The sequence below is a fragment of the Hippopotamus amphibius genome, chromosome 8, assembly GCF_030028045.1.
Source record: "Hippopotamus amphibius kiboko isolate mHipAmp2 chromosome 8, mHipAmp2.hap2, whole genome shotgun sequence".
Taxonomy (NCBI): Eukaryota; Metazoa; Chordata; class Mammalia; order Artiodactyla; family Hippopotamidae; genus Hippopotamus; species Hippopotamus amphibius.
Genome location: NC_080193.1, coordinates 78,859,560 through 78,874,822, shown reverse-complemented (window position 1 = coordinate 78,874,822; position 15,263 = coordinate 78,859,560). Strand labels below are relative to the sequence as shown.

The window sequence follows — 15,263 nt, the reverse complement described above, 5'->3', positions numbered from 1 at the left end:
ATGAGATCCAAGCCCCACCCTCACTGCTGTTATTACTGAGTTTGCAATGACTCTACCCAGTAAGAGTCATCTGGTTACATTAGTGAACACTGGTTAACCCATCTTGGCTACAGTTTCCTCCCATATGAAATGATATTGTTGCAACTGTTTCCAGCTATTTACTCACTCATGCATTCAACCTGGCTCACAGGTACTCCAGTGCTAGGTGCTCCAGGGATGCAAAAAGGTTGAGCATCACTGCCCTGAGGAAGTCTAGAGTCCCGTGAGAAAAAGCAGACATGCACCCAAATAGCTGTCACACAAGGTAGAACTTGACCAGAGAAGAAGGTTGGTGCAGCAAAGAGAACACGGACTCCAGGATCAGACAAAGCTGGGCTTGTACACTGGGTCCACCAAGACCTAGAGCTCGGGATCTGCCTTGTACAACAGATGTAGGGGTTAAATAGTGGCATTTATATTAGTCACTTACTCTATGCTAGGCAATTTCTGTGCACTGTACACTCATTTAGTTCTTATAACAACTCACTGGGTAGATATTAATACCACCCTCACCCTAGAGATGCAGAAAATGAGGCATATGGAATTTCAGTTTACTTGTCCAAGGTCACCAAGTGCTAAATGATCGAACAGATTGAAACTCAAGCAGCAAGTCTGCTTGAGCCCCAGCTGTTAACTGCTGTTTGGTTGAATAATATCTTCAAGTGCCAAACACAGTGCTTAACACATAGTAGGCACTCAACAAGTGGCCAATATCATCATGACTGTTATTATTACTGCTGATGCTGTGTGATTACAATGATTAGCCACCAGAAAGAAAGAGTTGAATTTCAAGGCGTTTCCCTGAAATAATGCTAAATAATCTTCATGTGCGTGTCTGGACACACACCTTAAGAAATCAGACTTTGTGGTGACCAGCCTAGGTATATCCTACCTCTTTTTAAAAAGAAAAGCACGAAGTTATCATTACTTATTTCTTCATTCACTGAAACTTCCAACTGCCATCTGCCAGCACTAAACCAGGCATTAGAATGGTTCCCAAAGGGAAAGTGGAGATAAAAGTGAGGGACGGGATCTGTCACTCACTAACGCGAGTACAGCTGGTCCCCACTGCTAATGGGAGGAACAGGCAAAGAAAATTCCTTGCAGTGTTTTGAAACAATCTCAGAGAAACTGTGCTATGTGGAAGAAAGAAAAGAAAAAGAACAAAAAAGAAATATGAACTCAGCCACAAATCAAAAATTAATCAGCATGCACCAAACAGAAATAAAATTTTACTCACACTTAATAAGTCTTAATACCCTGCTTTGTTCCAAAAGATGAAACTATATACCACTTGGAACTCCAAGGATCTCAGATATTACAATTCCCAAATTAAGTGGTAACTTAGGGATAATGCCAAATTTTAAAAGACTAAGAACAGAATTTTACTTGAGGCTTTTATGAGGACATGTTGCACGTTTCTTAAATAAATACATGCAGTTTTATATGATCCTAAGAGAGTGCTTTCACCAAATCCTACATACCAGGATACTGGAGAAAACAACCAAATCCCAGAACTATGTAACTCCTAAATCCTTATTGGGTAACATGCCAGTTGCTGAACAATACACATTATCTCAGAGATAATTTTTATGACATGTGTGGTTATTGCCTATAAATTCCTTTAAGATGAAAGGTATTACCCTGACATTTGAGTTGGACGAAAGGATTTACATAGCTAGATTACTCAAGGCTATAAAATGTAGAAAAACAAAAATAGTTTGGATAATTCCTTGGAATGTGTTGCAGTGGGATTTAACCTACAGGGCCTTTAGGCTGACATTAAGTTTTAGACTTAGGCCTTAGAGTCGCTTACAGGTTATGAAACTTTTCCCTATAAACATTATTTGAAACAAGAAGATGGACTTATTGACTCTGCAAAGGATTCTTCAGCTGATATATTTGAATCAAAGACTTAGGAGTAGGGACCCTTAAAGGTAATAGTGAACCCTTTTACAACAAGGAAGCATGGCTGGAAGAGATAAAAATGATATGACTCACCCAAGGTGATATTACCAAACTCATCATCACCACCATCACCACTGTCACCACTGTCACCACCATCACCACCATCACCATCACCACCGTCACCATCACCACCATCACCACTGTCACCTTCATCACCACAGTCACCATCATCATCACCACCGTCACCACCATCACCACCATCACCACCGTCACCACCGTCACCACTGTCACCATCATCACCACCGTCACCATCGCCATCACCACTGTCACCATCACCATCACCACCATCACCACTGTCACCATCATCACCACCATCACCTTCATCACCACCATCACCACCGTCACCATCACCATCACCACTGTCACCACCATCACCATTACCACCATCACCACTGTCACCATCAGCAGCAGCAGCAGCATTACCATCATCATCATCACAACCAAGATGTGTTCAGCACTTACTATTTGCCAAGCACAGTGCTAAGGGCTTGTAAAGGCCTTTTCTATTCTGATAAAAGGTACACAAGTATCATTCTCCTTTTCTAAATGAGGAAAATGAGCCTCAGAGAAGCAAAAAGCTGTAAAAGAAGTGGGACCAGACTTCAAACCCAAGCAGTATGACCCAAAAAATCCACATTCATAACCACTCCACTCTCCTACTCATCATTAGGCCCATACTCAGATCTCCTGATCTCCATGCCACAGAAGGACAGCAGCTCTCCACACTTTGCAATGAATTTCCAAGTTACAAGATCTACATGTCTGTACAAATGGCCAACATGCACATAAAAAGATGTTCAACATCTCTAACTATTAGAGAAATGCAAATCAAAACTACAATGAGGTATCACCTCACACTAGTCAGAATGGCCTTCATTAAAAAGTCTACAAATAACAAATGCTAGAGAGGGTGTGGAGAAAGGGGAACCCTCCTACACTATTGCTGGGAATGTACATCAGTGCAGCCACTATGGACAACAGTATGGCGGTTCCTCAAAAACTAAAAATAGAGTTGACATATGATTCAGCAATCCCATTCTTGGTCATATACCTGTAGAAAACTCTAATTCAGAAAGATACATGCACGCCAATGTTCATAGCAGCACTATTTACAACAGCCAAGACATGGAAGCAACCTATTTGACCATCGACAGATGAATAAAGAAGATGTGTACGTATATACAACGGAATACTACTCAGTCATAAAAAAGAATGAAATAAAGCCATTTGCAGCAACACAGATGGACCTAGAGACTATCATACTAGGTGAAGTAAGTCAGAAAGAGAAAGACAAATACCATATGATATCGCTTGTAAGTAGAATCTAAAATATGATACAAATGAATTTATCTATGAAACAGAAACAGACTCACAGATATAGAGAACAGACTTGTGGTTGCCAAGGGGGAGGGAGGATAGGGGAGGGAGAGATTGGGAATTTGGGATTAGCAGAAGCAAACTAGTATATACAGAATGCATAAACAACAAGGTTCTACTGTATAGCACAGGGAACTATATTCAATATTCTGTGGTAAACCATAATAGATATATACATATATATATATGAATAACTGAATCACTTTGCTGTACAATAGAAATTAACACAACATTGGAACTTCCCTGTGAAGGGGGCCCAGGTTCGATCCCTGGTCGGGGAACTGGATCCCACATGGATGCCACAGCTGGGAGTTCACATGCTGCAACTAAAGAGCTGGCGAGCTGCAACTGGGGAGCCCACCTGCTGCAGCTAAGACCCAGTGCAACCAAATAAATAAATATTAAAAAAAGAAAAAGAAAAAAAAAGAAATTAACACAACATTGTAAATCAATTACACTTCAATGAAATTAAAAAAAAATTTTTTTTAAAGATCTGCATGTCTGATAGTGGATCCAACAATGCATTCTAAGAGTGAGAGGACTGAAATGTGAGTCCTCTACCCAGTTGCAACACTTGCCTTCACAATTGTAGTGCAAGAGCAGTTCGTACAAATTCTATATATCCGTAATCCTAGCCTTTTAAAATACATTGGATCATACAATATTTCCTCAAATTAGTCATGAAGCCCCCTGTTCTCACTTTGTCTCTGATTACCATATGTCTTCTCTAATAGGGAGATGCCAGGAAGGTCATCAGATTCTATGAGACGTTCCAACACAATGCAAATGTCACAAGGGCAGGGCCGACAAATGTGCTTCACTGCTGAATGTTTTCATCGCTACTGATTTCTCTTTATTCTTTATTCTACTTCAAATTCCCAAAGGAAAAAAAATCTTAAATGAGATACTGCAGCAAAGATGATGGCTGGACAGTAATATACCAATTTTACTTATTTGTGTATTTAAATATACTCATATATTTAAATATATGTATTTAAATGCCAATAAGCAGTGATGGTATCTATAATTAGACCACCTCAGATTTAAAATGCATTTATCTCAAAATTTAAGGACCTCAAAGTTCTAAACCAAACATAAAGACAATATCAATGTAAAGAGTATATACAGAGGCAATAAAACCAGCTACCAGTTATTTACCTTTGTTGTTTTCATTCAATAACTTAAAAATAAGAAAATACTCATGACAAGTTTACTTTTGTTTCTTATCACCCCCACTCTAACCAGAATCTGAAACTGCACTTTTCAAATATAACCTAGTGAAATTAAGTAGAAATTCAAAGAAAAGACAGGGCTCATCGATGAAGGATATAAATGTAAGTATAGAAGAGTGGATACTTTCCAGAAGGAGAACTCATGTGATAATTACTGTACAAGCTGTCTCTCAGGCCTCCCCGACCTTGAACTTTTGAAGAAAGGTTAAAAAGATACGGGAACCCAGTAAAAAATTTAACCTCTAAGGACTCAGCCCAGATCAGATGGAAAAGGATACTTGAAGGAAATAGGATGAAGATGAAAAGGACAGAAAAGAGAAAGGATGTGAACTAGCGGTGTTGAAAGCACTTTCCAGAGGGAAAACCATTTTAATAGCTTTCTGGACTGGGAGGGATTGTTGTAAAAGGATTTCACAGCACTTACAAAAAAAAAAAAAAAAAAGGAAAAAAAATTCCTAGCTTTTTCCAGACTTAAGAATTTTAAGCAGGGACATTTCGAAGTTTTAGAACCCAACAAACTGAATTTATTTTACTCATGACTATGCTTACAAAGGCCATCTTTTAAAATAAGCAAAATAAAATTCACTTTAAAGAATATATTCAGAGATGGTATGGGCCAAGGGTTGAGAATGCTAGTGCCAAGTTACCGGGGTTTAAATTTCTAGCTATGTAATCTCAGGCAGGCTATTTACCCTCTCGTGCCCTAGTTTCTCAATCTGTTCAATGGAAATATTAATGTAATTTGCTTCGTAGGATTGTTGTGACGATCCAATGAGATACTAAGCATAGTGTGAGTGACTTCTAAGTGATGACTTTTATAATTAATTTATCTAACAAATATTTATTAACCTCCTACTAACACAAAATATGGAACTGAAAGCTCTGTGATAGGGTATTGGGAGGTGGTGACAGAGAGATGAATAAAGCCCATTTCCCTCCCTCAGAGAATATCACAGGGAGGCAGGGCAGACAGAACCAACACAAACATGCACAGGAGCAAGTGAAAATGGGGCAGATAGCAAAAAATATTAGGAAATAATTACTAATTTTCTTAGGGGTGAAAATGGTATTGTAGATATCAAGGAGAATGTCCTTATTTTCAGAAAATGCAAACTGATTTATTTGTGGACGATACATCATGATGCCTGTAATTTACGTTCAAATTACTTTGCATAAAAACAAACTATATATGTAAATACATACATACAAAGCAAACATGCCAAAATGTTAGTCACTGGCGGGGGTGGGGGGGGGTTGGGGAGAAAGAAAAAGAAGCAGGCAAGGGTCAAGTGCTGGCTCTGAACTTCAAACACTGTGTGGACTTGAAACACTTTCAAACCTGTTTTCACAGGGTGGCTGATATGAGAAAACTTCTGAAGACACAGACACTGTCCCTCCCCCAGCATATCCCATCCATCCCCAGGCCCTTCCATTTTCCCTTTCAAGTTTTCCCGAACCCATCAGCTCCTCTCCTTTTCAAATTCTACCTTCTCTTCCTAGCAGTCAATATCGATTTCCCGAATGTCTATAACAGTCGCCCAAACTTTTCTCCTCATTCCCACCCTTGTCTCCCTCCAACCCACATTCCACACTGCTCCAGAAGGAAAATTTCAAGTTCCTGTTTAAATTTATCAATGGGTTCAGGGTAATCGTCATTAGGAAAACAATCATGATAAGGTGCCTAATATTTACTGAGCACTTACCCAGGTGCTGTGCTAAGCATTTTATCTAAGCATCTTCCCATTTAATCCTCATGGACCCTCGGAAGTGGGCGTTATTATCACCCCAATTTTACAGATTGAAAAACTGAGACACAGAGAAATATGAACTCCCTTGCCCAGAGACAGAGCTGGTGAGCAAGAGGCAGAACGATGGGCTCCAAACCCAAGCCTCTGTCCTCTCCCCTCCGGCATGAGGATGACGTGCCCCACCCCCATCCACAAAGCCCTGTGAAGCCCTGAAGACTCAGCCCACTGTCTTTCCCTTTCCCTTTGCTCCTCAGTGATGCCCTCACCTTCTCCATCTCCTCCCTCTCCTCTCTCAGGGTGTCCACACACACGTGGACAGCACTCCCAGGTCCCCAAAGCTAAGTAGATCCTTGTTATGCGTCTTCAAGGCACCCATTCCTGCTTGTAACTACAGACTTCTCTGTGTCTGCACTACGGGAAGGGCCCTTTCAGCTTTGCCAATCCTATAGCCCAGTGCCTGGCATATAGGATGTGCTCAGCAAATATTTATCAACTAGAAAAATGGATCACAAGTGAACACAAAATTCCTGGTTCTGGTTCAAGGGCCATCCTTTACTAGCAGTGTGACTTTGTACAAGACACTACTTCTCAGAGCCTCTGGGGTCGCATTTTAACTTTCTGGTAGCAATCAAAACTATGACAATAAAGCACTTTGGAGTTTTCAAAGATCTTTCCCAAGAATCCCATTCGATCCCCAGAATGGCCCTGTGAGGGAAGCACAGTCCTCATCACACACACTCACTAGAAAAGGAAAAGGAGGATTGGGTGGGGGAGGGGAATTAGTGATTTGCCAGCAGTCAATCAGCCACTGACCCTGAAGCCCACCCTCGACACTAAGCATAGCCTACAACCAGAGTTAGGTGGCAAACAACCAATCCAGGGTGTGGCAAAGCTGCGAGAAACCTCCCAAAGCTCTGCACACGGTGACAACTGGTGCTGCTGACTCAGTCATCTGCCTGCCAACGTTTCCAGTTTTCCCTGACACTCCAGTGAACGGTGGAAATGGTCCAGCACATTTCACTCCATCGTCATGGTAACCACATCCATCACAAGCACACACAGCTGGGGGATAACCAGAAAGGCCACAGCCATGGCCACCAGCTCCTGTCCCTGCCCCTGCCCCTGCCCAGGGGAGCAGAAGCCACGACACAGAATTTACTTCCTTAGTTGCTATTCAGGCTTCAAAATATGAAAGGGTATGAGGCACTGAGGATCGTGGGTGCTGCTCCTGGTAACCTGGCGCCCTTGGGTTACCTGGGAGGTCTTTTCTCAACACCCATCTGTACCACTGCCCCCATCCAGCCTCTTAGCCAGGGGCAATTCAGGTTGTTCTGAGTACAGAGATGTTTCATTACACACACAGACTCTACATTTAATCTCTGCAGAGGATGTCAGCCTACTCTGTGCAGCTGTCAATGTTGCTTCTGTGGATCAGGAGCTCACATGCTAGTTTTAGGGGGGGAAAACCCATCTCTAATATCATGTTATTCTTACAATATTAAAGGCTTAAAGCAATCTCTTCCATAACATCCCTCCAAGCAGAAATGGGAACAAAACTTCCTCCAAGTACAAAATCGTTATTTGAACACCAGCTGCATAGCTGAGATTATCTGCCTGCTTCTTCAAGGTGAAACTGAAAACAGTACGACTATTTTTTTTAAATAACAGTGGCTCTAAAGGTGTGGATTTCCAGGGGACTAGAAGTCTCCAAAATGTTATAAAGTTGATTTAAAGACAAAAACAGGTGAACTTTATGCTGAAGTTTTTTTTAATGTAAACTGATATCTAAAACCAAATGCATAATTTAAAAAATAGAAACCTTAGCAAGCAAAATTTGCCATTAGAAAGAAATTCCATTTTATTATGGTTATTCATTTTCAATGTATAAATGAAAGTTGCAAAAATTTTGAGATTATGTCTAATATTCAGACATAATTTCCAAGCTATTCTAGCACAGAGCTTAAAAAAAAAAGGCTCATCTTATATCTTGTTTTATAAATGGAACAAAATAAGAAATTCTCTTGAGTAGACTTTTTCATAAAATTGAAGCACAAAGGTCATCAAATTAGTCTATGATTTAAAACGGGAAACGTAAGTTATTCCTGGGTTAATAATACTTACCTTCTGGACACTGGCAGGTGAATCCACTGAGACTAGAAGTGCAGGTTGCTCCGTTTCTGCATGGGTCTAGGGTACAATAGTCAATCTTGGATTGGCAAAGCTCTCCAGTATAACCTGAAGAAAACAAGATAGACCTTTATAAAATACTTTGTCCCAAAACTATGATGAACCGTCCCATGAATTGATGGAGTCAGCTGGTACCTATCCAACCAAGGCAGCAGCCTTGAGCTAGTCTCCCAGGCATCCTTGATCTAATTTGGTTTTGCAACAAGAAACAATCAGAGCAGTTTAGAATCATAGTTCGGAAGTCACTTACTTTGCAAAAATCTTTGTTGCAAAGAGAGATTTTTTTTAGCGTTAGCTCTGAATTTTATTTTGAAATATTAGTCAGGACCTTCAGAAACTGAGACTGAAGACCACTGTCCCTTCCTTCTGGCCTAAGGAAAAACAGGCTCTATAACGTCTTGCTTGACCACTGAGATGACAGCCACTTACCTAACAAAAAAAAAAACCACTAGGAAAATTGCTAGGTAGGTATTAAAATTTTTTAATTTATTATATTTTATAGCTAGAAGACCCTCAGTGTTCAATTCATGCCCATCCCTTCATTTAAAGATAAAGAGGTTGAGACGTATAATATTAAGCACATTACTATGTTCATCTTAATTCTAACTTGAAGCACAAACCAAACTCAGTAAACATAACTATATATGTGTGATGAGAAAATAAGGACCTGAATCTATTGGAATACCCATGCAGCCAAGAAGCCTTAAACAAATTCCAAATATTTTAACTTTGAAAACAAAGTCCTCCCGAAAGGCAAGTTTAAAAAATAACATGCAATCATGTTTTTTAGTTTAAAGTGGAAAATGATTATGAAAGAAAATTTGGAAAATACAAGATTTAAAATAGAAAGTGTCAAGGAGTTACCCTAAGTTATGCTATTTGAGTGACAGAATTATTAATACTTTGGAGATAATCCCTATCAGAAATATTTCTATACAGACACTGCCTACAAAATTATAATCATATTGTAACATTTTGATCTTTCCAGGATGTACATAAAGTACATAAAAACATGTCTTTCTGAATTATTAGTTTTGAAAGACTGTCATTAGCACTTGTATTTGAGATTTGCAAAAATAAATCAGTGACGCTAGGAGAGAGATGATTGGCCTGAGCTTCAATGACTTGCCAAACTAGTCTAAATTACAGACTGTGAACATGCAGGCCCTTGGTTGCAATCCTACTCTTCCCTATGTGCTTTAAAAAGTCTAGGGCAGGGGTCCCCAACCCCTGGGCGGTGGAGGCCTGTTAGGAACCGGGCTGCACAGCAGGAGGTAAGCGATGAGCAAGCAAAGCTTCATCTGATGCTCCCCATCACTCCCCATTGCTGGCATTACCACCTGAACCATCCTCCCCCACTGTCCACGGCAAAATTGTCTTCCACGAAGCCGGTCCCTGGTGCCAAAAATGTTGGGGAATACTGCTCTAGGAAACTCTAGCTAATTCATAAAATAGTTGTGTAAACTAAAAATCCAAACACCAGGGCAAAAAGCTATTCTAAAATTCAGAACAGAATATCTTAATATAACAAATTAAGGTTAACATATTTTCAAATAAAATGTCTAAATTCAGAATTACTAACATTTTGTCCATTTAATTTCATCTAGTCTCCTCATATTTCCATATTATCCCTGTGGGTATCTTAAAAGAAACTTTCATTTCACCTATAAAGACTTCATCATGCATCCCTAACTAAAAGAGATTTTGAAAAGATCACTTTTAATAGCCTCCTTAATGAATGTCTGGTCCGATTTACAAATTTAGTTAAACACTTTAAGTTATGTTTATTAATATCAACAATTTCTTTCTAAGAACCACATTGTCTGATAATACACAAATCTCCCCGTGCCTTTAATTTGTTTTTATCTAATAGATCTAATATTAAATTAAACCTACAAGCAAGGTGAATCTTCAGTGCTGTTAAATGTTCCAATGTCGTCCAAGTTTAGTAAGATTTCAGTCTAAGAAGATTATCCACATTTGTAAAGTGTGGGTGTTAGGGATTGTCATAATGATTTGGGGGTCACACTGGCATTCTGTGGTGGAGATGCTGCAGCCCTGCACTGCCTAAGATTGTCCAGAATAACAGTTTTCTCACTCAGTGAGGAGCACTGGTCGAGGGTCAATCACTACATCATTGCTTTTTGTTCCTGAGCTTTAAAAGCATCATATTAAAGATTTTTAAAACATGGAAAACATGGAACTATACAAAAAAAGTCCCTGTGTAATTGGCTAGACTGCAAAGAATACCCACATTGGCATGTCTATGAATTCTGTATAACTGGAGATGAAAAACAACAGAGGAGGAGTGTGGGAGGGATGAGAGAGAGGCAGAGAGGCAAGGCTGGGGTCATAGGATTACAGGATTACCCAGCATCCTCAGCTACAGGTGATCAGTTGGTCAACTATGGGCAATAACCAACCTATGGATCTGCTGAGCTGTATGTACTTCAGGACCCAGTTAACACTTGTCCACATGGGGCCAGGTATTACTATTGGCCTCAAACGAGTGGCTAGTTGGAAGTTCCAGGAGTACCACCATTGACTGCATTGCTCTCACTGGCCAACTGAGGCCAGCTCTGGGAGAGAAGAGGCAGAGCGCAACAAACCATGAGCATCCTGCCACTGACTTAAGGGGCTCTTAAATATCAATGAGTCATTTCTTAGACCCTCAGAGAGCAGAGACTTACTTAGCTGCAGTTTTCAGACAAACCATTGACATTGAGCTACATGTGATACTCTGAGCTGGATACCTAAGCCTTATAGATCTCTCTTCCTGCATCTTTTGTTTTTTAATTTATATCATAACCACAGAGTCAAAACTAAATGAGGGATTGGTAGGACTTTAAGTGAAAAAAGACCATTAAAGCTTTGCCTGGGTTCTTCCTTCCATTCTGCAGAAACCTAGTCTCTTTCTGGGGAATGAAGTAACTACACCAATTGTGAATAACGTTTCTTTATCGTACCAAAGCAGTGACAGGAACCTCGAGGACCTAGTAGAAGATGGTCAAGCCACACAGTAATGGTGTCAACAGAGCAGGTGGGAGAGGTAATAAGTGGTGGCCATTCATGTGTGTCAGGGAGAATTTGCTCCAGCACACACACACGAATGTATGTATTTCAGGCATTTCAGGCCTTGAAGATCTATGTTGTAAGTTCCCAAGGGGAAGTTTGACAAAGCCTAGAGAAAGGCCTATGTAAAGACACAGAAGTATACAGAAAAGATATGACTGTCATTTACATGTTCCTAAAAATGTGCAGCAGTGACAAACTTCCTTCATTCTGGTTCCCAAATGACAGAGTCTATACCTAACTATGCAGGCCAATATCAGTAAACGTCTACATTCCTCTCCCTCCAGCTAGTGATATGATGCCTCCTCATAACCGAACCAGGAGCACTCATGGACCGCCTTCCAAATCATTATCACAACCAAATGGCACCTTTCATATGGAATTAGGCAGTGATGCCTAGTTCCAGGCATCACTGCCTCCCACCAGGACTCAAACAATGGTCCCCCAACCCATCGCTTGATGACTATATTTGATTTCTTATAATTTAGTCTATGTGGGAGTAGCCAGAGAGATCTTTTTAAGACATAATTTATATTCTATTACTTTTATATTTAAAACCCTCCATGGCTTCCCCAAAAGCTTGGAATAAAACCCAAACACTTTACGCCATGGCTAAAAAGCACAGCGTGGCCTGGCCTCTCCCCCCTCATCTTCCCACTCTCCCCATTGACCACCATGCTGCAGCCCCCCGGGGCCTTGTTCTGTTCCCAAACTTGCCCAGCTCCTTTTCACAGTCTTTAGCATTGTTTTTGTGCTGTGGCTTCAAGACCACACAAGGACATGAAAGGGCTGAAGATACAACCCAAGCAGTTATGATCCTGCCCTAGAAAGAGGTATATGGTGCAAACTGTAAACCATCATGTAATAGAGACACTACGAAGAAGAAAGTTAGCAACTAACTTTGGGAGGGGAGGGGAACAAGACGGAGACGCAGGGCAATTTCACCTGTCAAATCAGGAAATAAAGACAGGAGAGGTTAAAAATGAACTATAGGGACTTCCCTGCTGGCACGGTGGTTAGGAATCCACCTGCCAATACAGGGCACATGGGTTCGATCCCTGGTCCAGGAAGATCCCACATGCTGCAGAGCAACTAAGCCCATGCGCCACAACTACTGAGCCTGCACTCTAGAGCCCACGAGCCACAACTACTGAGCCCACGAGCCACAACTACTGAAGCCCACGCACCTAGAGCCCATGTTCCGCAACAAGAGAAGCCACCGCAATGAGAAGCCTGTGCACCGCAACGAAGAGTAGCCCCACTCGCCGCAACAAATGAAAACCCATATGCAGCATCGAAGACCCAACACACCAATAAATAAATACATAAATAAATAAATTTATTTATTTTAAAAAATGAATTACATAAAGGAGACGAGGGCCTAATAGAATAGCATTAAAGTCACCCCTAGAACCCGTTAGGGAGATGAAAAAATGTCTTAGGGGAGCTAAAGAAATGCGAAATCCAACTAAGTAGAAAAGGAAGTTAGCTACAATCTTAGTGGGGGTTTCAAACAAAATCAGAACAATTAGGTCAAGCTGTCTCTTGAACCCAAGGGTTGTGCATTGTGAAATCAGCCCCATGTGGAGAGTCCAGCCCAGAGTTGACTGCAGTTGGAGACAGTAAGGAAAAGGATGGCCCCTGTGTGTGTGTTCATCACCGGTATGAGAACTGCCCTGGATGCCCAGGTCTTGTAAGACAGCCGAAAATCTCTCTCCCAGAAACAACCTTGGTCCTCTAAGTACCGAATCTAATTCATTCAGGTCAAGAACTGCAATTAGCTAAGGATAATAAAGCTCCTCCCTTAGTGGGATGAGTCTCGTAATCCAGAAAGAGGTGGAGTCAAGTAAGGAGATGAAGATGTAATGACAAAGATCTGAGCCCTGGGATTGCCACCTGGCGTCTGGCTTGGGGTGATCTGAGCGTGTTGGTGTGCAAAGATGCTGTCACGATGGAGAAAGTATGGTGCATGAGAGCATCTATCAGACTTAGGATTCCAATTAAAATGTTTAGTCGAGTAATTGATTATGTTGATGAATTTTAAGTCAAAAGACAGGGCTAAGGCAACACACACTGAGATGTTTGAGGGAGCTTGAGAATCACTATGATTTATAAGTTTAATTCTTGTAAGGAAACATACACAAAAGATAATTTCAGATAGTCTTCTCTGTGTGTAATAACCACTGTAGGACATCAGAAATCTCAGCCCTAGCGGCCCACCATTACTTTGCACTGGCTGTTCCCGCTGACCCTGCACCCTTTCACGGCTGCCCCCTCCCATTAGTCAGGTGTCCACTCAGAACTCACCTGCTCAGACCTCATGCCCCTTGCCTCTCTAATTCTTCATCTTAGCACTTACCTCTACTCGACAACACATACATCTACTTGTTACCTTCCCATCAAAAAGGTGATGCCATGGGATCAAGGCTACGTCCCTGGAGCCTCCTGTGGTCCCCCCAGGGCTCCTGCATGCTCCTTCACAACATATTCATCATTACCTGAAATGATATTCTTCTTTGGTTCCCTCTGGAGACCATAAACTCCATGAGAATCAGGACTTTGTCTTGTTAAGCGCTGAATTCCTCAGCATTTAAACACTTCCTGGCACAAATGAACCGACTTGCTTAAAGCTTTTGCCCTAACATCAACTCTATCTTACAAGTTAGCTTCAGCTTCTCCCTAAGCAATAACCACAACAGCATGGGTGAAATGTGCTAGTTACTCTTTTTCCTAATGCCCATTAAAGTAAATGCATAGCTATTAAAATAAAAATTTATCTCAAAATTGTGCCATCGAAAATCACCTTGTGCTCTGCAATGGTCTGATTTCCAATCTGGTAAAATACAATTAAGCAGTTACCCCACTAAAGGGTCTCTCCTTCCCCTGCTCCCTCAGCCAGACTGGGATGGGTGGAACTAGGCTGACCCTCTTCTGAACTTCAGTCTTGCTTCTCCAGCCAGCATTCAGCACCTTCGACAGTTCCCTGCAATAGGCATCAACATATCTTGAAACAGAAGTCCTTTCTCCTGCCAAAGCCCCTATTTAAGTTTCATTCCTTAAGTCAGTAGTTCTCCATCAGGTGACTCTCTCCCCAGGGAACATCTGACAATGTCTGGAGTCACTGTTTATTGTCACACCCCTGGGGACAGTCTGGCATTTAGCGGGTAGAAGCCACGGCTGCTGCTAAACATCTTACAATTCACAAGACAGTTCCCTACAACAAAGAATTATCCAGCCCAAAATATCCCTTATGTCAGAGCTGAGAAACCCCAGTTTAGGTCAATGAGACCTTGGTCCTTCAGACTAAAAAAAAAAATTGCTTTTATCCCAATGCCTCTTATCTGCCCTTAAATAGACACTGATCCTTTACAAAACAGGGAAACAACAGCTTCAGAACATTTTTAAAAATCAGAATCCTTAGAAATATTTATAACTCCTAGCATGTTGAAGACCACTTTAAAATAAACTATATAACTCTAAAAACTTTAAGGTACTGAGGAATTTATAATTGTGATATTCAATTTATAAGTAAAATAATTGCTTCAAAAATAGACACTATTGGAAATGCTGATCTCTTAGGGAATCACAGAGGTTTTATTGTCTTTTTGGAGAACATCCTCCTATAACAAAAAAGATATAA

General features: G+C 40.9%; 1 protein-coding gene across 1 annotated transcript in view; it reads right to left on the bottom strand.

Moving 5' to 3' along the window:
* DNER (delta/notch like EGF repeat containing) overlaps nt 1-15,263 on the bottom strand; it is a 317,177-nt gene that overhangs the window by 88,799 nt on the left and 213,115 nt on the right. Inside the window, exon 7 of the mRNA XM_057746038.1 lies at nt 8,486-8,599. Coding sequence (XP_057602021.1) covers nt 8,486-8,599 — 114 coding nt within the window. The remainder of the gene's footprint in view (nt 1-8,485; nt 8,600-15,263) is intronic.